Below are 23,158 nucleotides of genomic sequence, written 5' to 3' on the forward strand. Positions count from 1 at the left end.
AAAATGGTCTCCTGGCAGCATCTCACGGAGCCCATTATGTCCCAGCTGAAGATCGGCAACCTCTCATTACGATAATTGACTATTTTGCTTTAATATTTGCAGAAGGCAAAGAAAATATGCCAGATACTGCAGGAAAACTGTACTAAACTATGGATTAAAGATGTGCCAGAATTAATATCAAGTAGTGTGAGAAAATCATGAGAGTCTATGGTTAGAAATATAGTGATAGCACACCGTGACAATTTACAGCTGTTCAAAAGTGCTGGTGTAGATTTTTGTATGGTTGGCCACATATGTTTAAAACTTGATTGAATTTTTCATGAAGAGATTTCTAATTTTTAGACCCTAATGCCGAGAGAAATCAGTGTCAAAATACTCAAGGAACCTTGCGGAATCAGCAAATGATCAATAACCAAAACAAAGGAGGACTTGTCAGTGTTGTCAAGCCCATCGTTACATAAACGCCCAATAACTCATCTCACTGTGAAGCCAGGAATGGAGGAAGTACTCAAACCTAGCAGAGTCATAAATTTTACTTTTGTTTAGAGATACAGCGTGGAAACAGGCCCTTCGGCTCACCGAGTCCACGCCAACCAGCGATCCCCGCACGCTGTCACTATCCTGCAGACACTAGGGATAATAGACAATTATACCAACCCAATTGACCTACCAGCCTATATGTCTTTGGAGTGTGGAAGGAAACCGCAGCACCCGGAGAAAACCCACGCAGGTCAAGGGGAGAACGTACAATCTGGGGTGAAGTCATCATCTCATATTCTATTGCAGCATTATCTACCAGACAACATCCACAGCATTGAAAGTCTGATCACCTAATGCATTCATCAAGCAAAGGGCATGCGATGTTTCCTGCATGCATGCTTTGACACCAAACTCTCAAACTCGCATTTTACTTCAAGCTCCATCATGTCAAGAGAATTCCAAGTGAACAGAGAGACTGCTTCAAAAGCATTCTCAGTGTTGATGGAAGCAGTAAACTACAAATAAATATTGGCCCAGTTTCTGCGAAGAAATCCATGTCATACTGAACTTCAGGTAGATCTGTGTGGGACTGCTATCTGTGCATTTGAGTATGCTTCTCCCTCTATAATGGGATTGAAATTAAATTTCTAGTGTCACTGTAAAGCATTTTATAAAGACAGAAGAAGTAATAAAATTGAATCCTTACAAAACAGATATTCACAGTTAATCATAACCTTGGTTAACTATTTTACAGGCAGGTACTACTTTTCACCAAGAAAGTCAGGAATCTCAAACATTCAGAGCTGATTTCTTATACATGTCCCACCCTAGTTATTCCTTCTTCCACCCGCACCCGTTGGGCAGAATATACAGAAGTTTGAAAGCACACACCACCAAACTCAGCAACAGTTTCTTCCTCCCATTATTAGGCTTCTGATCAGTCCTTCCATAAAGTAGTATACTGTCCGATTCACCTCTATCCTATTGTGGACATTGGACTTGTCTCTGGAACTGTCACTTTACAATGCTGAGCACTCTGTATTTTTCCCATTGTTCTACCTATTGTACTTGAGTTTGGCTTGATTGTATTTATGTATAGTATTATCTGATTTAATGGGATAGCATGCAAAACAAAGCTTTTCACCTTATCTCAGTGCTCATGAAAATAATAAATCTAAACATAAACATACACATAGAATGACCCTGAACGTTGTCAATGATTACTTTGCAGTGTTTGACCTACTTGCACAGTGCACCTTCCCTGAGACTGCTCTGATTAAACTTCTTCTCTGACCCTGTCAGTATTAATGATTTGCACAATCTGTGCAGAATGACCTACTGGCACAGAGCACTTCCAGAGGAAAAGAAATATCCTTAAATGGAAAGATTTTTTGACAGAGAGATAATGATAGTGCCAATGCAAAAGTCACCAAAAATTTGAATGAAAATAGAAAAGGTCATTCTGTGTTTTCTATATTAGATTTTGAAAAAAGGTGAATTTTAATAATATATCAGTTAATTCAAAAGATGGGGAGGTCAAATTAAGATACAAATCAATCATGAAGAAACTCAAGGGATTGAACAACCCACTCCTGTTTTTCCAGTCCCTATATTTCTGAATAATACAGTTAAAATTCATGAAAATAATACCAGAGATAAGCAAGAAAGTCATTAAAATAAATCAGTTCCTGCTCTTAATTTCTGTTTAGAGATCTCTTTTCTAGAAATGCACGCGTGATAAGCAGGTGCGGGCAGGATAAGACTTGATAGTGATTTTACCCAGCTTACAAATTACAAGTAGTCTGCAGATACTCACAAAGTACTAAGTCATCTTGGGTACAGGCAGAAAATGAGTGAATTGTATTGGCCGCACATTTTCCATGCTGCCAATATTCTGTTCTATTGATATCACTGAAAATGAAATCAACTGCACTCCAGTTTGTGTCCCCCAAAAAGACAAATTTCAATCCATCACTAGCTTGCCTTACATAATTAGCTTTGCCACATGGAGGAGGTTTTAGAACAGTCCACAATTCTGTCCAACATGAATCACCATCTTTGAGCAAATCGAAGAATAAAGAAAGCAAATGGCCATAATAATATTTGGCAATCATTCTATAATATTTCATTTGCTCCTCTCCCCAAATTATTTTAGTTAAATATACTTAATTTAATATATTTAACTAAACGACAATTTTTCTAAGATTGTGCTAATTTCCAGTTTACATGTAATTATAGAGGGCTTTGTAAAGTCTCTCACAAAATGGTCCCATCAAATTTAATTTGCTCTGTTGCAATCTTATGCCCGTCAGCTTCTTTTCACGTAATTTTGCTTTGAAAAATACAAACAGGTTTTTCAGCAGCATCAGTTCCAACTGCTGTTGTCTGACAAGCGCGATGCTGCAGTGGAAGAAAAGAACACCTGGTGCTCACTCTAAGAGCACACACCTGAAAAAAAAAAGCCTGCACCGGTGCAGTTACCAAAACACAGTGCACACACAATGCTGATTTTGTGCACTAATTAATGAATTTTGCTCATTTGCACATTGTAGCTGAATGAATCCCCAGGCCCGAAAATGAATTACTGCAGGCTATTCCAACTCTCTTGATGTAACCGGAAGAACAGCATCTCTGTTTTCCAAATCCAGCAGCACAAAACCAGGACGCGTTCATCCCTTGGTGATACATTTTAACAGGCATGGACTTTACAAACTGATGCACTTATTTTGATGTCCATGCAGTTGTAAATTACTTATTCATGATATTTATACAAAGTGAACATTTGGCATTTAAATGTAACAAAAGATTGTTGTGTTGCAGTGATAATGGTTACAGGCAGACAGAAAACACTTTTGTGTATTTTTATGAGATAAAGTAGGGATAAAGCAAGTACATCCTTCAACCAACATCACCATATCAGTTTCACAAAGGATTTATTGTGTTGATATTTATGAATATTGGACTATGCATAAATTGACAACCAAGTTAAAAAATCCATACTGAACACACTTTAAGATCGTTTTCCTCTCGGAAAAGGCACCATATAGGTGCAAGATGTTATGAATATGAACAATTCCAATGTAGGCCAATCCATTTTCAATTAAGAATAGTCAAGCTTTGCAAAACTATCTAGCAAAGACTGAATCGAACCTCTGGTAAGATGTAGAACAAGATTTCAGCTACTTTATCCCTCGGTAATTAAGGTTTATTGTAGCCTACTGTCACATTCTCGGCTAAAATTAGTTAAGTCAGTGCCAGGATCAAACCTCTAATTTTACTGACATAACTTTAGATTTCGACTTTAGACTTTAGAGATACAGTGTGGAAACTGGCCCTTGGCTCCACCAAGTCCATGCTGATCTGTGATCATCCCCCCCCCCCCCCCCCCCCCCCATACACCTGCAGAGTCCTGCACAATAAGGACAATTTACAATTGACAGAAGCCAATTAACCTACAAATCTGTATGTCTTTGGAGTGTGGGAGGATACCAATGCACCCGGTAAAAACCCACGCAGTCACAGAGAGAATGTACAAACACCATACAGACAGCACCCATGGTCAGGATTGAACCCGGGTCTCTGCCGCTGTAAGGTAGCACCTTTACCGTTGTGCCACTGTGCCACCCAAACCATGTGGCAACATAAAACCAAACCATGTCATTACCCATTGAACAAAATACATTTTCTACAGAATGCAGTTACTGTACTGATTGGAAGATCTATTTATTTAATGTTTGGCATGGTTTCCACAGCCACGAGATTCTGCCAATTGATGTCCCGCTTCTCTGAGACATTAAGTTACTGGCATGAATACAAAGGAGACAAGTTTACACACAACACAACTTAGTTAAGTTTAGAGATACAACATGGAAACAGCCCCTTCGGTTCACCAAGTCCATATCAACCATTGATTATCCATTCACACTAGTTCTATGTTACGCCACTTTCTCATCCACTCTTCATACCCTGGGGGAAATTTACTGCAACAAATTAACCAACAAACTAGCATGACTTTGGGAAGTGGAGGGAAACTGGAGCACCAGGAGGAAATCCATTCAGCCATGGGGAAAAGATGCAAACTCCATACAAACAGCACCTGAGGTCAGGATCAAAACCAGGTCTCTGGCGCTGTGAGGCAACAGTTCTACCAGTTGCGCCCCTGTGCCGCCCTTAACTTGATCACTGAAAATCTGTTTGCTGTACTCCCTCACCCTATGATCTTTCGTGGTCTGGAGTCCTGCAGATAGGAATCGATCTTTTATCATGCAAAGCTGAGATCATTTCATATTGGCTGATTTGGAAACAAAGGCTGTTGCCAGCATTTGCACTGGAAGAATCAGCAAAGAGAAAATAAGCTCCAATTTCAGATTTTCAGCACCTGTATTATTTCATGTTTGGTTTCATCACCTAAGCCCTAGTTACCCTTGGGACGGGTCGGTGGGCAATTCTCTGGAACTGCTGCAGTCCATTCAATGAAGGCGCTTTTGGGAAGGAAGATCACAAAGTTTTGATCCAATGATGAGGAATTGTTTCTGTCAGGGCAGCGTACAGCTTGGAGATAATGATGAGCTTATGAATGGCTGGTTTCGTCTTTCCCGGTGGAGAAGAGTCATGGATTTGGAAAACAGGGGGTCAAAAAATCCATGGTGTCTTGCTGCTGTGCATTCTATAGGTATCAAACCTTGCTGCTCAAGTTTGAAAGTGGATGGAGAGAATAGATGTTTAAGGTGGTTCATGAGGTGCTGGTCAGATAAATGGGTAGTCAGGCTGGTTTTAAGTTCCTGACTATTGTGCACTCATTTACATTCATTAAGGTTGTCCTGTCTCTTCTCTGACTTGTGCCTTAAGTATGAGAGATGCTCCAGAGAGTTAGGAGAATTTCAATGAAACACAGCTCTTGTCTAGTAGCTCTTTTATTATGTAATTGGCACTGTTGAGTTTCTAATAAGCAGTAATTCCTCCCTCTCTTCCCCCACCTATGATATTTGTGAGTGGGGCAATTAAACTGATGTTATTGTTCTACAGGGAGCTGCCACAGACTCAATGGGCCAAAAGTCCTCCAACTGTGGGTTGGAGTTGTACAGGGAGGATGTGGGTGCAGTAACCAGGGTTATAACATCCACAGGGAAACAGAGCGGATTTGTGGGAATGATGGCCACTGAACCAGAAAGTAATGCTGTGGTCAGGAACCCAGAGAGGATTGAGAGATTGGTGATAGCAAGCTAATGGAAAAAGACAGATGGGTCAAGGATTTTTGACTGAAAAGTAAGTGATGTCTGCATTCTTGACAAAGCAAGGGGCAATGCCAAATGCCACTGCAAAGGGGTGCAAACAGAGAGTCCAGTGGAGGAGCAGGAGAGGGCTTGCAAGGTAGCAATGAACAAACAGGTAAATGTATATTAACAGATGCAGAGTAACAGAGGATAGTAGATAAGGTATTCTGCAATCATGCTTGGGAGAAGGAGGCACATGCAAAATTGTGGTTGAGAGGGAAAAATAGATCAGCTATGATCAAATGACTCCATGGGCCGAGTGGCCTAATTTTGCTCCTATGTCTGTGAATTTATAGTCCGACTCTAATGACACTTGAGATTAGGGCAAATGGAATACCAGGAGTTTACTTATGGCCCTTGAATCCAGGATGGTCTTGGAATGTTTGTAGTGTTTGATTGTGGAAATAGATGATAAATAATTCTTAGCAATATCCGAGTGAATCTTCGACCAATTTGCTAAAGATTCTCAGGTCTTCAACATTTAGAATTCAGGAAGTAAAGAAAAAAAAGAAAAGAACTAAAAGAGGGCAGCAGATACAAGGGATTGCGAATGGCAGTGGTGGGATGAGAACATTGAAAGCTGAATAAAGAAAAACAATCACCAGGTCAACATTATTCATAGTGTCAAGGAAAGTTCTTACCAAAGGGAACTTTAACATCCAAAAGACAGAAAGTTGGGTGGAGATCTTTTCCTGGGGAAAAGAACTGAAGTTAATGGGGTTGCAGGAAAGCACAGAGATGTTGATATTAAGAGAACCAAGAAAATGGTGGGAGGTACTTAATCAGTTCTAGCTGGCTATGGCTTAACACACCCTGCGTTGTTTTGGAAAATAAGCAGCTGGTGCTCACTGCTACAGCACTCACCAGAAAAGCCTGCACTAGTGTTGTTTCCAGATTGGAGTGCACACAATGTCATGAGTTTGCGCAGTATTTAACAAATTTTGTTCATTTGTGCGTTGGAGCGGAATGAATCTCCAGGATTAAAATCTGACTTACTGCATGCAATTCCTACTCTCTTTATACAACTGGATAAGCAAATTAGCTGTATTCTAGCAGAGTTCAACAATGTAAACAAGCCAAGGATTCAGTTTAGCACTTGGTTCAATCCAGAGAATATATATTCGAATAATGTTGAATGCCCTGCTTTGCGAATCAATGTATTAGGACAGGACCTCTGCTTGTAACAAGAACTTTTTATCATACTTGCCCAAGTTTCTTCACAAAAGTGCCAAACTCCAGAGCTGGCATTAGCAAAAGCCAGCAGAACCTTCCATTGTGTGGTTGGTACTGCCAGGTGCCCTGCACTGCACGTGTGGGCCACATTGGAGTCCAACAGGGCAGTACAGACTTCCTCACAGAAATCCGCCCACTCAACTGGCACCAGTTTAAACCCACTGCAAGTTTCAACAACCTAATTGAAATCAGTGGGGAGAGAGAGCTGCTGCGCAGATGGTAAACAGATCTTTTTATTTATTTTAATTAAATCACTTATACTAACTGGATTATTTTTTATTTTGATTGTATAAACAGGAGCAGGAGTTGGCCTATTATCCCTTTTAGCCTCTTCTGCCATTCGATAAGATCACGAGTAATCCAATTTTGGCCACCACAGTGCTTTCTTGGTGTCTTTCTGATGTGGAGAATTGTAAAGTTTCACATTCTTCCAACAGAAAAAAACAGGTCAAAGTGCTGGTAAATAGATTTTGTGTACATGGCTATTTGATGGTTAGCATGGACATGGTGAGCCGAAAGGCCTGTATCTATGCTGTATGACCACATACTCTACCCCAGGTGTGGTGTGGAATTGCATTAAAACTTCTCTATTTTTATGTGCCATATCCCTTGTAATAAAGGTCAATTATCCATAAGTCTTCCTAAATGCATTACTGTATCTACATACTAACATTGTGTGTTTCATGCACTAGGATTCCTAGTTTCTTTTGCACCTCTACATTTTCAGGTCTCACTCCATATAAATATATTTTTTCATTTCTTTCTTTCAAAGTACACAAATTCGCATTTTCCCACATTACATGCCATCTGCCAATTTGTTGCCCACACATTTAACCCATCTAATTCCCTACACAATCTATTTGTGTGAGGGGTTTAATGTTTTTGTAAATTTTTGTATAATTTAATAGCTCTCAGGTGTTGTGGAATATTTGTCAATGTAACAGCCTGAGCATAGGACTTCACCAGCTGCCAAAGGCCTGCTGTGAGCACAGTTGACCACATACACTGGGAGAGGCCCTGCACTCTACTGGACCACACCGATATTCCAAAGACTACATCTAAGAAAACACAGGAAGTAACAGTATGTTTCAAGGGCAGGCAACTGGTGATCATAGGAACAGCAAAAAGCTTTAACTTCTAATGCACCCCTTATAACTGACTTTATTTGTTGTTCAAAATAAATCTTCCCTTTGGAAAACTATGAAACTCAGAAATAGACTATCAACAGCCGATGCAGACACAAAGTGTTGGAGTAACGCAGCGGGTCAAGCAGCATCTCTGGAAAACATGGATAGGTGACGTTTTGGGTTAGGACCCTTCTTCATTATGAAGAAGGGTCCCAACCTGAAACATCACCTATCATCAATCTGACGAAGGGCCCCGACCCGGAGCATCACCTGTCCATGTTCGCCAGTCAGCAGAGTAACCTGCTGAGTTACTCAAGCACTTTATGTCTTTTTCTTGAGACCAGTGTTTGCAGTTCCTTGTTTCTACACCAGCAGATATCTCTGTCAATTAATATCATAGGAGCATCCACCCCGTTTCTGCTGTGGAACTGATTTATTTGTCCAAGTGGAATGTCACAACATTGTGATTCTGCCTACAGGCCTTGCCCAATTACAGGGATATTTGCACTGGTCACAAGGGATTCACAATACATGCTTGCACAGGAAGTTCAGTATACATGACCACAAAAAAAAATGGCAGCTCGGTGGTAAGCCAGCACAATAGCAGACATTTGCTCCAGTGGGAATCATTTTTTCTTCAGAGGGAACAGTGTAACAAAACTGGAGGATCAAGCAGTAAGCAAATTCCTTCTCCCATGAGTCAGACAATAAGGCAAATTCAAGCATGATAATTGCTTTATCTTATATTCTACAATTTTCCAGCGAACCAGCAAAGTTTCTGATTCACCACACGCTGCCCTTGTGATTGCTGCAGTGGTTTTGAGATGATCTCTCTTCTTCCAGCATATTCATCTGGCATGAGAGACTAGAAAGAGAGGAGTGGTTTTTGTTGAGCTTCATCTCATACAAGCTGCTGGCTAAATCCTGAGATGCACACTGGTACAAACATCAATTGCTGACAAGAGGTTGTCAACTCGTCGAAAGACAAATTTTGATCTGTCTGAAGCAAGAATCTGTCCACAAATTAATGCTGCAGATTCGAACATTACAAGGGGTAGTACTTTGTGCTGTGGGATGCACAGAATCTTGGTGTGTCTGTCACAAAAAATCAACAGAGAGAGTTCATTGTTCAAGGAACTTTGCCATTGCACATTGAGGGTCTGAACCTGGTACAAAAGCCGTTAGATACTGTTCATGGGATGAATGTGGAAGAAGGACAGATGTCATTGGATATGTCCTGTAACTGCAAATGACACAGAACATAGAACAGTGCCACACAGGAACAGATCTTTCAACCCACAAGGTCTGTGCTGACCATGATGCCAATTTCAACTGCACTTTTGAGTGCACATGGTCTATATCACTTCATTCCCTGTCCGATCATGTATCTGTCTAAATGCCTCTTAAACATTGCTATCATATCCCCTTCCCCTGGCAGTGCATTCCAGGCATCTTGGTGTAAAACAAAACTTGCATGGTAAATATATTTTACACTTCCTCCTCTCCCTTAAAGCTATCCCTCCAGTATTTGCCATTTCTACTGTGGGAAAAAGATTCTATCTACCCCATTTACACCTCGTTTTATCATATTTTATCATCAGATTTCCCCTCAGCCTCCAATGCTCCCTAGAAAACAAAGTAAATTTGTCTCTCCTTCCAGCTAGTGCTCTCTAATCCAGGCAACATTGCCAATGAACCTCTTCTGCACCCTCTCCAAAGCCTCCACATCTTTGCGGTAATGTGGTGACCAAAACTGCAAACACTATTCTAAGTGCAGTCTAACCAAGGTTTTATACAGTTGCAGCATGACTTCCTGACTTTTATATTCAAGTATGTATATATATATATTATATAGTTGTACATTTTATGAATAAAATATATCAGATAAACCTGAGGCATAATTTGGGAGGTCAAACTCTGGGCAGGACATATTGATTAAACGGCAGGAACCTTAGTGAAGAGTGAGACTTTGGGGAACTAGTGTCTGGATGAAAGGTCCCGATTCAAAATGTAGGCTGTCCATTTCCCTCCACCTGCCAGATTCCTCCAGCATTTCTCCGTTTGCTACAGATTCCAGCATCTGCACTCTCTTGTGAGGTGCACATCCTGAAAGTGGCGACACAGATGGATTCGGCAATGTGAAAGGTATTTGGTATGCTTGCCTTCATCAGCATTGAGTATAAGAGTTAGGATGTCATGTTGCAGTTGCTTAGATTAAACATTGGTTAGACCACACTTTAACGTATAGAATTGTCTACAGTTCTGGACTCCACACTGCAAGAAGGATGCGGTAGCAATAGAGAGAGTGCAGAAGAGATTCACCAGAAATGGAGGGCTGCAGTTAAGAAGGAGAGATTGGATAAGTTGGGTTTATTTTCACTGGAATGTAGAAGTATGAGGGCTGACTTTATAGCTAGAATGGATAGTCAGAATCTTTCTCCTAGGGCAGGGTCTAGAATTAGAGCCTGTGATTTAAGGTGAGAGGGAAGACATTTAAAAGCAATCTGAGGGGTCATTATTCATGCAGAGAATGTTGAATATTTGGAACAAACTGCCATTGGTGGAAATGGAAACAAGATACCATTACGTTATTTAAAAGGCATTTGGACAGGTACTCTGATAGGAAAGGCGTGGAGAGATACAAATTTAAGGCCAGCAAATGGGATTGGATAGTCATCGCAGTCAGCAAGGATGAGGTAAGCCATAAGGGCCTGTTTCTGTGCTGCACATTTCTATGATTCTATGATACTATGAAATCTATTATATCTCCTTCTTCTTAGGCAGACTGTTGCCTGGAATGGAGGGCTGTAGTCATGAAGTGGGATTGGATAGGCAGTGCTCATTCTCAGTAAAATGCTGAGGGTTGACCTTGTAGAGGTTTATAAAATGGTGAGTGGCAGAGAATCTTTATTTTTCCCAGGGGCAAGGGAATCTACAAATGGAACTAGCTGGCTAAGGTGAAATGGGAGAAATTTAAAGGAGATCTGAGAAGTAAGTCTTTCCTTACATAGAGTGTTAAATATTTGGATAGAAGAGACAGAGACTAATATGGCTTAATGCAGGCAAATGGGATTAGCGTAGATTGGCATCAAGGTCAATAAAAGGGCCATTTTTGTGTCGTACACTTTCATGATTCAATGAAAAGAAAATCTACAGTTCATCTTCTAAGCTTGGCCAATACAGCCTGAGATCACAAAGTCAGCATTTGACTGTCACAGGGTGAAACACACATCCTATTACTCTGCCTATTCTTCTTATCTGGAGACACTGTGGTTCTAAAGTTTAGATTTAGTTCATGACAAACACATTGAAAAACTTTAAGCTGATTTAAATTCATTGATCAGGTTTCCAAATAGCAGAAACAAAGAATTAAGCCAGCATAAACTCTAAGTTATACACTAATGTTCATCAACAAAGCATCTCAGAAAATATGTGCAATATGAATGGCCACTAAGTACTGCAACGACCATAAAAAGAGTAAATGTTCAAGCATTCTTGTAAACCAACCTGGATAAAATCCATACTTTTATAATACTTTCTGCAGTAAAAGTTGAAACATTATTTATATTTTTATGTTCTAAAGATGCTTGAAACATAGTAAGTCATAGAGTCATACATTGTGAAAACAGGCCCTTCAACCCAACTTGCCCATGCCGACCAACATGCCCCATCTACCTGTCCCACCTGCCTGCATTTGGCCCATATCCCTCTAAATCTATCCTATCCATGTACCTGCCAAAATGTTTCTCAAATATTGTGAAAGTACCTGCTGCAACTACCGCCTCAGGCAGCTTGTTTGTACACCTACCACCCTTTGTGTAAAACATTTGCCCCTCTGGTTCCTGTTAAATCTTTCTCCCCTCAACTTAAACCTGTCCTCTGGTTCTCGTTTCCCCTTCTCTGGGTAAAATACTCTGTGCATTTATCCCATTGATTCCAAGATAGGATAACATTTAGGGAAACACTTAATAGTTTATCTCGTTCTGTGCCTTTTTACAGAGATTTACAAACAAGCACCATATGCTGAATTTACAAACAAGCACTATATGCTAAATTGTGATGCACTACTGACTGTTGAGACTTTCATTTACACTTACTTTGCAAAAATAAACTTAGGCAAATATAGTTTTTTTTAAACAGTCTAATACTTTAGGCAAGCATCATCTCAGACAATTTAAAATCTATTGCTTTTTGCTTTAAAAGCAGATATCTTTTTTACCGTCCCACGTATATGTGAGTTTTCTTAACCATACTTTATAATCTATTAGAAACTTAATAAGAACAAAGTAGAATTTAATTTTCAATGTCTGGTCACTCCAACTACAAAATATAAATGAACAGCGGGACTGGTTAATGGCAAAAGTATGTCAGTCAAAATAAATGCTTAATATAATGTGATAATAATTATCCAGTGAACTAATGCTAAAAACATTTGCTACTACACATCTGTACATTCTTACAGGTGAACTACCTTCCAGTTTATTGTCATCAGTGTTAGGCTGTTTTAATTCTCTTTATGTACTTTTTACAGCATCCATCTCTTTTCCCACATAAAGGCGTAAAATGCCAAAATTTGTGATGATAAAATTATAGGTTTCATATTATAAAGAATAACAAGCAGCTGGCAGTGAGTTTTAAGCATTAATTTAAGCTTGGCGTTCTGTTGATGTTTCTAAGTCTGCTCCAGCTTCAGTCGCACCATAAATGGCGTCTTCAGAATCACTTTATTCAATTACTGCTTTTGTAAATCATTGCTGGCCATCTGTTATGCTATATGTATTTGTTATGAAGTAACACTAGACAGAGATAGTACCATTACTTTCATTCAAGACTAAAGAAAATCTAATGTAAATGAAATAATGGCTCCTACACAAATAGTTTTTTAAAAATCACTCCTTGTATTTTCCTGCAATAATTGAAATTGATCAAGCAGTCATAGAAATATAGACATTGATCAAGAAGTGCTTCTGTGGGAACAATAAGCTTGAAGATTTAGCAAAATCCAAGTCAATCAATTAATTTTGCAATTGAAGTGAATAGGATTAAATTAAATTACTAATTTATCAAATCTATATTTTGCTGTTAGACAAACTAAGAAAAGTAAGAATCCTTTCAGGTTTAGCCACACAACTAGAGCATTTCACAATATTTTTGTTTAGAAAAAAGAATAGTTTATAAAAATAAGTTTCTAAAATAAGTTATGATGATACCACATACGCAAAGGGACCAGTGTTTTATTTTACATGAAATGGCAACACCACCCTGATTCACATAGTACCAAATTTATCAAAAATGCAATTGTGTAGAATTGCCTGCCAATAATAAAAAATATATATTGTTCTGATGGTGACATCAGGAAGAAGTTCAAATCCAGATTTCATTACTTTATTACAAAACTTTGACATTATTTTAATGAAGTAACACCTGCAGAATATTTCATTATTACAGGCTTAAATAGGACAAGCAGTCATAGAAATATAGAAACATAGAAAATAGGTGCAGGAGGAGGCCACCTGGCCCTTCGAGCCAGCACCGCCATTCATTGTGATCATGGTTAGTAGGAATAAACGGGTCCTTTTCAGAATGGCAGGCAGTGGAGAGTGGAGTGCCGCAAGGCTTGGGGCTGGGGCCACAACTATTTACAATATATATTAATGATTTGGATGATGGAATTAGAAGTAACACTAGCAAGTTTGCGGATGACACAAAACTAGGTGGCAGTGTGAACTGCGAAGAGAATGTTAGGAGGTTGCAGGGTGACTTGGACAGGTTGAGTGAGTGGGCAGATGCATGGCAGATGGAGTATAATGAAGATAAATGTGAGGTTATCCACTTTGAGCAAAAATAAGGAGGTTGATTATTATCTCAATGGTGTCAGATTAAGTAAAGGGGAAGTGCAACAAGACCTTGGTGTACACCAATCACTTAAAGTAAGCGTGCAGGTACAGCAGGCAGTGAAGAAAGCTAATGGCATGTTGGCCTTCATAATGAGAGGATTTGAGTACAGGAGCAAAGAAATCCTTCTGCAGTTGTATAGGGCCCCGGTGAGACCACATCTGGAGTATTGTATTTAGTTTTGGTCTCCTAATTTGAGGAAGGATGTCTTTGCTATTGAGACAGTGCAGCAGAGGTTTATGAGGTTAATCCCTAGGATGGAGGGACTGTAATATGAGGAAAGATTGGAAAGACTGGGCTTGTATTCACTGGGGTTTAGAAGGATGAGAGGGGATCTTATGGAGACCTATAAAATTATAAAAGGACTAGATAAGCTAAATGCAGGAAAAATGTTCCCAATGTTGGGGGAGTCAATACTACCATTGTCAAAGTATGCTTAAACCCTGACAAGAGTAATTCAGTTGTATTTAACAAAAAAGATACTCCCAAGGACAGTGATGTGATGGAGGATGACACCTTTATGCTGTCCTATGTGAAATGTCAAACTGGTTTATACAGGCGTCCACCTCCTGAGAATAAAGCTTTGAAGATCTTCAGTAAAATCTTATTAACAGCAAACAAAATGTCTAAACAATTTGCTTTAAAATAAAAAATCATCTCTCTCAAATAAAACTACATCATAATTGATGGCATGGGACATCCGTTCAAACTGGATTTAAATGCAATGAGGTCATCAGTGCTGAAAGAACCTTCAAAGTAACAAGTTGGGACATCTTTTGAAGCAATCCAATATGAAGACATTCTCTAATATGTTCAGCAAGATTGCCCTTGCAGTTTGTATGATTTGTCTACTTCTGTTTATAAAGGCACTGAAAATGTATTATGACATATAAAATAGTCTAATAATAATCACTAATTTAGCATGTGGTGTTTGAATGATATTCTTTGTAATTATTCCAAAAGGTCATCTTGAACACCATTTAGTGAAGGCCTAGGTGATTTCTAAGGCACAGAAATCTTGTTATCATGATCACTTCAGGGGGAGAATGAACATAACATGCAACGTAATCTAACATGCCTTCTTCCCTGGAAGTCGGCCCTTCCTTGCTGCTTATTCCCTGGCCGCCGCTGTAACAAGACAGCAAGCAGTTATTAAACAGGTTTGCAAGTGCATTGGATTGAAGTTTACTGGTGTCTGGGGTGTGTAACAGACACACAGGAACTGGAGGCCACCCTGAACAACTACAATTACACATCCTTTCTGAAAAGACCTGTGGTCCCTCAGAGATATTAACACTGATTTTTTTTTTGTGTTACAAGTTAAAAGAAACATTTCATTAATTTCAAGGGGAATTGAAAATGAATAGCAAAGTTCCTTATTTAATTTACAAATGACATTTTTCCCCAAATGATTTATGGATCATATTTATGCATGTATTAGTTTCACAGCAAAGCAAGTGTTTGAATAAATTCCAACAAAAATATGTTGCTTGTTTTCTTAATGAGAATAAAAGCCATCTGCTGCTGTTTGCCACAAATCAGTAATGATTGCAAACTGTACAGATCCCCAATATACCAATACAACAACCACTTAGCACTGCAGGAACTACACTGATTAAAAATCAGAGACTTTCAACATATAAAATCCATAAAATTAAACAACAGTACTCATAATTTCATTGGATAAATTAAAATTTCTGACAGCAAGTAAAATATGAATGGTCAGGACAATTAAAAATTCAATCCAATAAGGAATCTTTAATGTTAATGTTAATTTGAAATGTTAAATGTTAATTTATCCAATGAATTTTAAAAGAAACATGATGAGCAACATAACTAACAAGTGAAGGAAGACTGAATGCCAACCCCATTTGTTCATATTTGAAAATCCAAAGACATACCTAGTGTTTTCCAGTTCATTGAATGTTTGAAGCTGTACATTCTTGTTAACCAAATAGGGATTGAAACTAAATCTGAAGATTTAATATGGAATAAACATTTCCATATTGCAATGTAAATTCTCCAGTGACTAAAATAACATGTGTATGGCATTTATGATATTTGTGGCAAATGACCTGTGCCATGAATAAAAGCCAACTGCATAATACATTATTTTACTGTTAGATGGATTAAATGGAAGACATTCAACCCTAAAAGCTGTATAACTTTCTCAATATTTATTGCACTGCTTTTGATTTTAGTTTTATCATACAACTGCACATGGATATGCAGGGAAGAGTGGATATGCATCACAGGTAGGCAAAAGAGATTAACTTTGCATTATGTTTGGCACGGATACTGTGGGCCGAAGAGCCTGCTCTTGTGCTGTACTGTTTCACGTTAAGCATTCTCATTTAATTTCAAGAGCATGTATTCACAAGATAAAATGCTCTGCTCACATTATCTCTTGGAGCATGGAAATGCACTCCACAAGCAACTGCTTGTGTCACTGAGCATAATAACTAGGTTGGGGACAGTCCCTTCTGTATTCCTGTTTCCATCATTAGGAAAGCAGTGAATCTCAATGTTCAGATGGCACCACTGAGACCAAATCTAACAGTAAAAAGAATCACAGCCTAAGCTTGCAATTTGCCATGCCATAATATATGGGATACTTAATTTCATTGGCTTTTCTATTTAATGTAGTTACCAATGAACTTGATTCCACTAATATAGTTATAAATGAGGTCTCCTCTCTACAGTTTCAAAAACTGTGCTTTGATGTTACATTCACAAATTTAAACCAGTTATTTCCTGTTTCTCTGTGACACAACTGTTGCCCTTTTTAAATAATGAAAGCTACAAATAATTTTGAGCAATTCAATTTTCTTTACTTTGTTAGTGGAGTTCATCTGCTTAAAATATATATTTTTGTATCTCATATTATTGGAATGTTCTGTCAGCCCAGCCCATCACTGCAATTACTGATAAAATACGCATCTAAATTTATTAATATCATTTGATATTTAAATGACTCTTTGTACTGAACCGATGAGTTCAACGTTAGTTTAAAGTCTTGTGGGTTATTTCTTACTAAATTTGTTTTCATTCCCCTTTTGGAACCTATTACCCTTTTGGAACCTATTACCCTGAGCTCAATGGCTTTGACAGTCCTCTGTGACAGGGTATCTTTAACTTATCTCAACAATATGCCAATAAAATAAATAATTGACTAATGCAATTCATTGCACAATAGAGAGTTTAAGGGAATTAATGCAAGTGCAGTGCTTTAATTAAACATATGGATGGATTAATAGTTTATGTCCATAAATGCTTAACAAAAGCATATTTAATGTGAGATTAATTAGAATGATGAATGTCTTATAGAAGGTTTGACTGCAAATTAATAGATGTTAATCCTTTGGGAAGCCCTGGATAATATTTGGCACAGATGAAACTTTTTTGCGAGTTTGACATCTCATGAAAATGATGTAATACTGAAGCCCATCTGGACTGAACATGTGAGCTGGTCCCTCTAGCTTGGGTACAATTGGACATTCTGTGGGGGAAAATTATGGCAAAAATGAAATGAATTCCTTCCCCCCAGATTTTCTGCTTAGTTTTATTTGTAGCATTACATCTATCATAAACTAGTGCAATCGGGCAACATAAAATCATAATTTTTTAAGAATGTTTCTTTAACAATATTCCTTGTTATGGTTTAAAGCTACTGACGTTTAAAATCTGGTTAGTACAAGTGAAATGGATTTCTCACGAGTAAGCCTCTTAATCACAGTGCCAATTCAACAACTGTAAGTAACCAGATCGTAAATTACTGGAAATTATCTTTCAAAATATTAAAAAACTTGTTTTAATTAGATTGAGATACAATAGTCTGCTTCACGGTGAATTAAGAAAAAATTACAATCAAACCATTTAAAACATACCTATTAGTGTGTCCTTGAGCCCAAAAGATCCAGCTTAATTTTTAGTTTTCTAAAGGGCCTGCAAAAAAATGCAATTAGCAGAAACTCTCAATGGCAATTTGGTGGTGTGACCAGCTTTGAGGACAGAGCCTGCAGCAAGCTTAATGGTTTTTTTTTTAACTAGCACAAAAGATCATGGAAACTTGAGCTACACTGAGCTTAATTCATGCTTCAAAATCCACACACTTTGGATGGAATTGCACAGAAGAAACAAGCAATAAGGTTGCACTTGCAACAGTATCAATCCAACTGGTCAAAGGTACTAAACTGGATTTGTCTTGCTCAAAAAACTACAAGGCAATAAATAAAATCAGATTTATCACAAATTTATGTTTTTACCAATACTTTTGCTTTAACATGCATGTGGATACAAATTTCCATGTTCTGGACTTCTGCAATCTGTTTTGTAATTTTATGTAATCAATGCATATCACTTTAATTTGAACAAGATTAGCTTAAGTGAGCAATACAGTAACCACCTGCGATGTTGCTTTAGAGGTGATTGTGTCAAACGAGCTGCAAACATAGCTGAAAATGTGTCATCCAGGTTTAGTAAATATGAGCTTTCAGTTTTAAAGTTGCCAGGAATCAATGCAATGATTGTCAATGGGACACAAAAGAGTGTTTGTTCCTCAGTGCCTTAACACAATATTGGATGGTCCCTTAAGTGAAGCTGACAACATTGCATGAATGTAACAGATGAACGTTGCTTTGAAAATTGTTATTGCAAGGCAGTTGGAGAGTCTATTATTTATATGTAGGGGGAATTCACCACAAAAGATTTGATCCTTCTGGTTGTTACTGTGACTACTCTTTATCAGAATAATATTTTAGATTTCACAGCAGCTTTTCCAGACCATAGGTCTCTCCCATCTACATTGATGGAGTGGCTGCAATAATGACAGTTGCTCTGTAAGCACTTTATCACCTGAAGAAGAGGCCGCTGGGATCATTCCTGCACACCTGGGTCCTGCGGAATAGGCTCCTCTAATCAAAGTTACCATCATTCCAATGGACCAGCACACTGTGACTGATGTAGGGCCAAATTGCTGATGGTGTAACATTAATTTTTATCTTACAGCTTAGAGTCTGTATTTGAGCCAGGCAAATACAAACAATAAAATAAAACAAGATAAATAAATCCTAAACTGAAATTTAATATTATATCCAAAAGTTGACTCCAAACATGTTTAGTTCATTACAATGCGATCTAGTTTCAGGAAAGTGATTTGTGTGGAGAATTTTGCCCACCAAAGACAATAATTCTGCTTTGGGTTATATTTGAGGTGCCTGGCTTTGTGCAGAAAAATAATTGACTTATTGGACAGGCTTGGATGTAAAATTCATATTTGTAATCAAGGAGGATTTTAATAAATTCAGATTAATAATTAACCATTTTATTTCTAGTTTATATTATCTACCATGATGAGTGATTGAGCTGAAGTTTGGGATTTTCACCGCTGGCTGCTTACAATGGCATAAATCAGCCAATTCTGCATCATGGCAGAGTTTTTGGGTTGGGCATTAATACACATGAAACACCAGTTTCAAACTTCAATGCAGCACATTGAAACATTTACTTGGATGTAAAGGCCTGATGCACAAAATTTCCCATAGCTTCCCTGGGATGAAAAGTTAGTTTGGTTTAGTTTAGGTTAGAGATGCAGCATGAAAATAGGCCCATCGGCCCACCTAGTAAGCGCCGACCAGCGATCACCCAGACACTAGTTCTACATACTGCGGAAAGCTTTACAGAAGCCAATTAACCCACAAACCTGCACGTCTCTGGAATATACTCGAGGATTGTACTAGTGTTGGAATGGCACCTAAAGAAATTAGTTCTATGTTTTGGGAGTTTAGAAGAATAAGGGTGATATTGTTAAAATATGTAAATCCTAAGGGGGTATGTCAGGGTAAATGTTAAAATGTGTCCACAACTGAGCGAATCACCAATTAGGGGACATAATTATAGGACAGATGGGGGAAGTTATTTATTTACAACTGAAATACTTGACAAACATGAGGGGTTGAATTCTGCTTCTATTTTTCTCATGTCTGAGAAAATAATTTCCAAAAGATGGCCACGGTTAACAATATCCAGTGTTGCATTGAGCTAGCTGTGATAATGGGCCATTTAAAAGCCACTTCAACCACTGTCACTGGCAGCTCGTCCCTCATACGTACCACTCTCTGTATGAAAACGTTGCCTCTCAGGTTCTTATTAAATCTTTCCCCTCTCACCTTAAATCTATGTCATCTAGTTCTTGTTTCCCCAATCCTGGGAAAAAAATTCCAATCTATTCTCCTCATGATTTTATATACCTCTACAGGATCACTCCTCTCACACCTATGCACCAAGGAATAGAGTCCTATCTTGCCCAGTCTCCTTCTATAACTCAGTCCATCAAGTCTTGGCTGCCTGGCCTGCTGAGTTATTCCGCTGCATTGTGTTTTGCATAATCCTCCAATAGGCATCACATAAGTCCCGTACAACTGCAAAATAACATCCCAACTTCTATGTTCAATATCCTGAATGATTAAGGCCAAAAGCCTTCTTTGTCACTCTGTCTACCTCTGACGCCACTTTCAAGGAATTCTGTACTTATACTCCCAGATCTTTCTGTTCTACAACATTCCCGAGGGCCATACTGTTCACTGTGAAAGTCCTACCCCTGGTTTGACTTCTCAAATGCCACACCTTGCACATATTAAACGTGTCATTTCTTGGGCGACTTATCCTGATGATCAAGATCCCACAGTAATTCTTGATAACCATCTTCACAGTCTACAATACCACCCAAATGATCTCAACAATAATTTATTATTCCAATATAAGGACATGGACCTCACCATCAATTCTTATTTTCTTGCCATAGTTATTGTTGAAATGCTGTATTTATAGCATTTTCTATTTTACATATACTCCCCTCTTTTTCACCACAGCATTTAAGCCATTTCCTTCCTTGCCCACTGCTTGGTACTTCAAAGATATTATACATTTCACCATGGATTCAGGGTAAGGCATTAAACTGTAGGAGTAAGAACTTTTAAACCTTTTCTCTCTCATTGCCACCAAATATTTTCCTGGGAGGAATTTGACCTTGGTTTAGCATTCAGTCAAAACCCTGATTGCCATTTGGAGCATTGCACAGTTTTGACTGAAGGCTCAAATCAGTGTCAAGTGTCCTCTTGGCAGGAGTCTAGATAAATCCCAGTTTAGGGAAATGGAGTGAGATCTGAATGGGAGGAAATCCTAAACCATCTTCAGGTTTTTCCAGTACCTATATCTTCCCACATGCCTGCCCTGAGCTGCATTCATGCTGGCTCTTTCCATGTGTAGGAAGGAACTGCAGATGCTGGTTTACATCGAAGATAGACACAAAATGCTGGAGTAACTCAACAGGTCAGGCAACATTTCTGGAGAAAAGGAATAGGTGACGTTTCAGGTCGAGACCCTCTTCGGACCCAAAACGTCACCTATTCCTTCCCTCTGGCATTTTCCATCAGCTTGACACTGGTGGAGATTTTCACACATTATTGAAGTTGATGATCAATTTGTCTCACATAACCCAAAGAGATTATTTCATACCAATGTTTCTTGCAGTCCTGGTGCATCTTGAGACCAGGATCTTGAGACTGTGAGTTAATTTGATACTGCTCTAGTTGATCAGGCTCTGAAGACTCAAGTAAAAGTGGTGAATTTGGGGAAAACTGGGAGTATCATTTATGACCTGCAGATTAAAGAGTTTGATGCGGCTATTTTTTGCTCTGTTTGTTTTGGCTCCCAGTCAACATTTGACATTTGACTATTATATTTCCCAGAATACATAAACCCCACCAACCACAGCCCACCCACCCTGTTCACCCATTCCTTGTGTCCAAGCTCAGGCCAGAGACCACCCTTGTTTCCCGGCATCTCCCTGAGCCAGAGGCTTTCCACCATTTAGCAATCCAAAGGCTTGATCAAAGATAGGTGGTGGTTAGCCATTGGCACAAAGCCCAGGAGATTTCAAGTTCCACAAGAGGACAGACATCTGTGGAAACCAGAAGGCTGGCAATCCAACAATCAGCACACACCTCCTCCGGTCCAACCACCTTGTCAAAGCAAATGTCATTAAATACCAGCTACCAAGATCATACTGCAGGTCAAAAGGTTCAATCTGACCTTGACTGTACCGAGCAGTCAAAAATTGTCCAAAATACTAAAACTTTTCTAAATTTCATACCTTGAAATGGATAGGACGTGTTTAGAGGGATATGGGCCAAAGGCAGGCAGGTGAGACTAGTGTAGATGGGACATGTTGATCGGTGTGGGTCAGTTGGGCCACTCCATGACTCGATGACTAAATGTAGGATGTCACTTCAAATATTCTAAAAATCTTTTGAAAAGCTCAGGAAACCACTTGACTCCCATACTTATACATAGTATAATCAAAGTCTATATTGTAGAAGTATACCATACCTTCTTTTGGCTACCAATATCTGTACCCAAGCATGATGCCAAGTTAAACTAATCTCCTTTGCCTACACATCAATCTATATTCATCTATCCCATGCCAATCCATGTACCTATCTAAAAGCCTCTTAAACGCCATTATCCTATCTGCTGCTTTGATTATAGATCAATTTCTGTCAGACAATTTTCATTTATTCACAATGTAGATATTCTTCCTTTGAAACAAATATCTTCCCGGCATTCATGATTGACCCAGGTTTACCTAAGTGAATCTAAGTGAAAAGTGGTGAAGGTGAGATCACTGGATTTATTTGAGGTGAAGGTGGATAAACATTTGAAAGATCGAAGAATTGGGTGTGATGGGGAACTAGCACAGAAGAGGAGTTGGGGCCAGCATTGTTCAGCCGTGATCATGTTGAATGGAAGGGCAAGCCTTGGGGATTGGTCTGGTGACCTATTCCAGCTCCTATTTTTTTGTTCTTAAGCATTTCAAACATTTTTTTCTCATAATCCAACCAGAAAATGTATATATTTTCCACTGAGATTTTTAAAAATGATTATTCCTGCCATTAAAGCAGAATTAGAACAGCCACTGAATTGTTCTCATTTGATAGACATAAAATTATTGAAAAGAATGGGACACAATTTTATAGGTCCACCTTTATGGCGAGATTTTTTTTTGTTGCATCACATTTCTTGGAGGAGTAAATATGAAGACAATTTTACATTCATTAGGTATAAAGATGAAGGTCATAAGGTCATAAGTTA

The 23,158-nt window shown here is 38.6% G+C and overlaps 1 protein-coding gene across 6 annotated transcripts in view; it reads right to left on the minus strand.

Moving 5' to 3' along the window:
- The window catches only part of tfap2e (transcription factor AP-2 epsilon), a 77,830-nt gene that overhangs the window by 37,188 nt on the left and 17,484 nt on the right, over positions 1 to 23,158 (minus strand). The window contains exon 4 of one of the 6 annotated variants that reach the window (XM_078423457.1): positions 6,395 to 6,445. The exons of the other annotated variants lie outside the window; for them this stretch is intronic. Within the exon in view, the coding sequence (XP_078279583.1) occupies positions 6,395 to 6,445 (51 nt within the window). The remainder of the gene's footprint in view (positions 1 to 6,394; positions 6,446 to 23,158) is intronic. 6 annotated transcript variants of the gene reach the window in all.

This window comes from Rhinoraja longicauda, chromosome 27 (assembly GCF_053455715.1).
Source record: "Rhinoraja longicauda isolate Sanriku21f chromosome 27, sRhiLon1.1, whole genome shotgun sequence".
Lineage (NCBI taxonomy): Eukaryota > Metazoa > Chordata > Chondrichthyes > Rajiformes > Arhynchobatidae > Rhinoraja > Rhinoraja longicauda.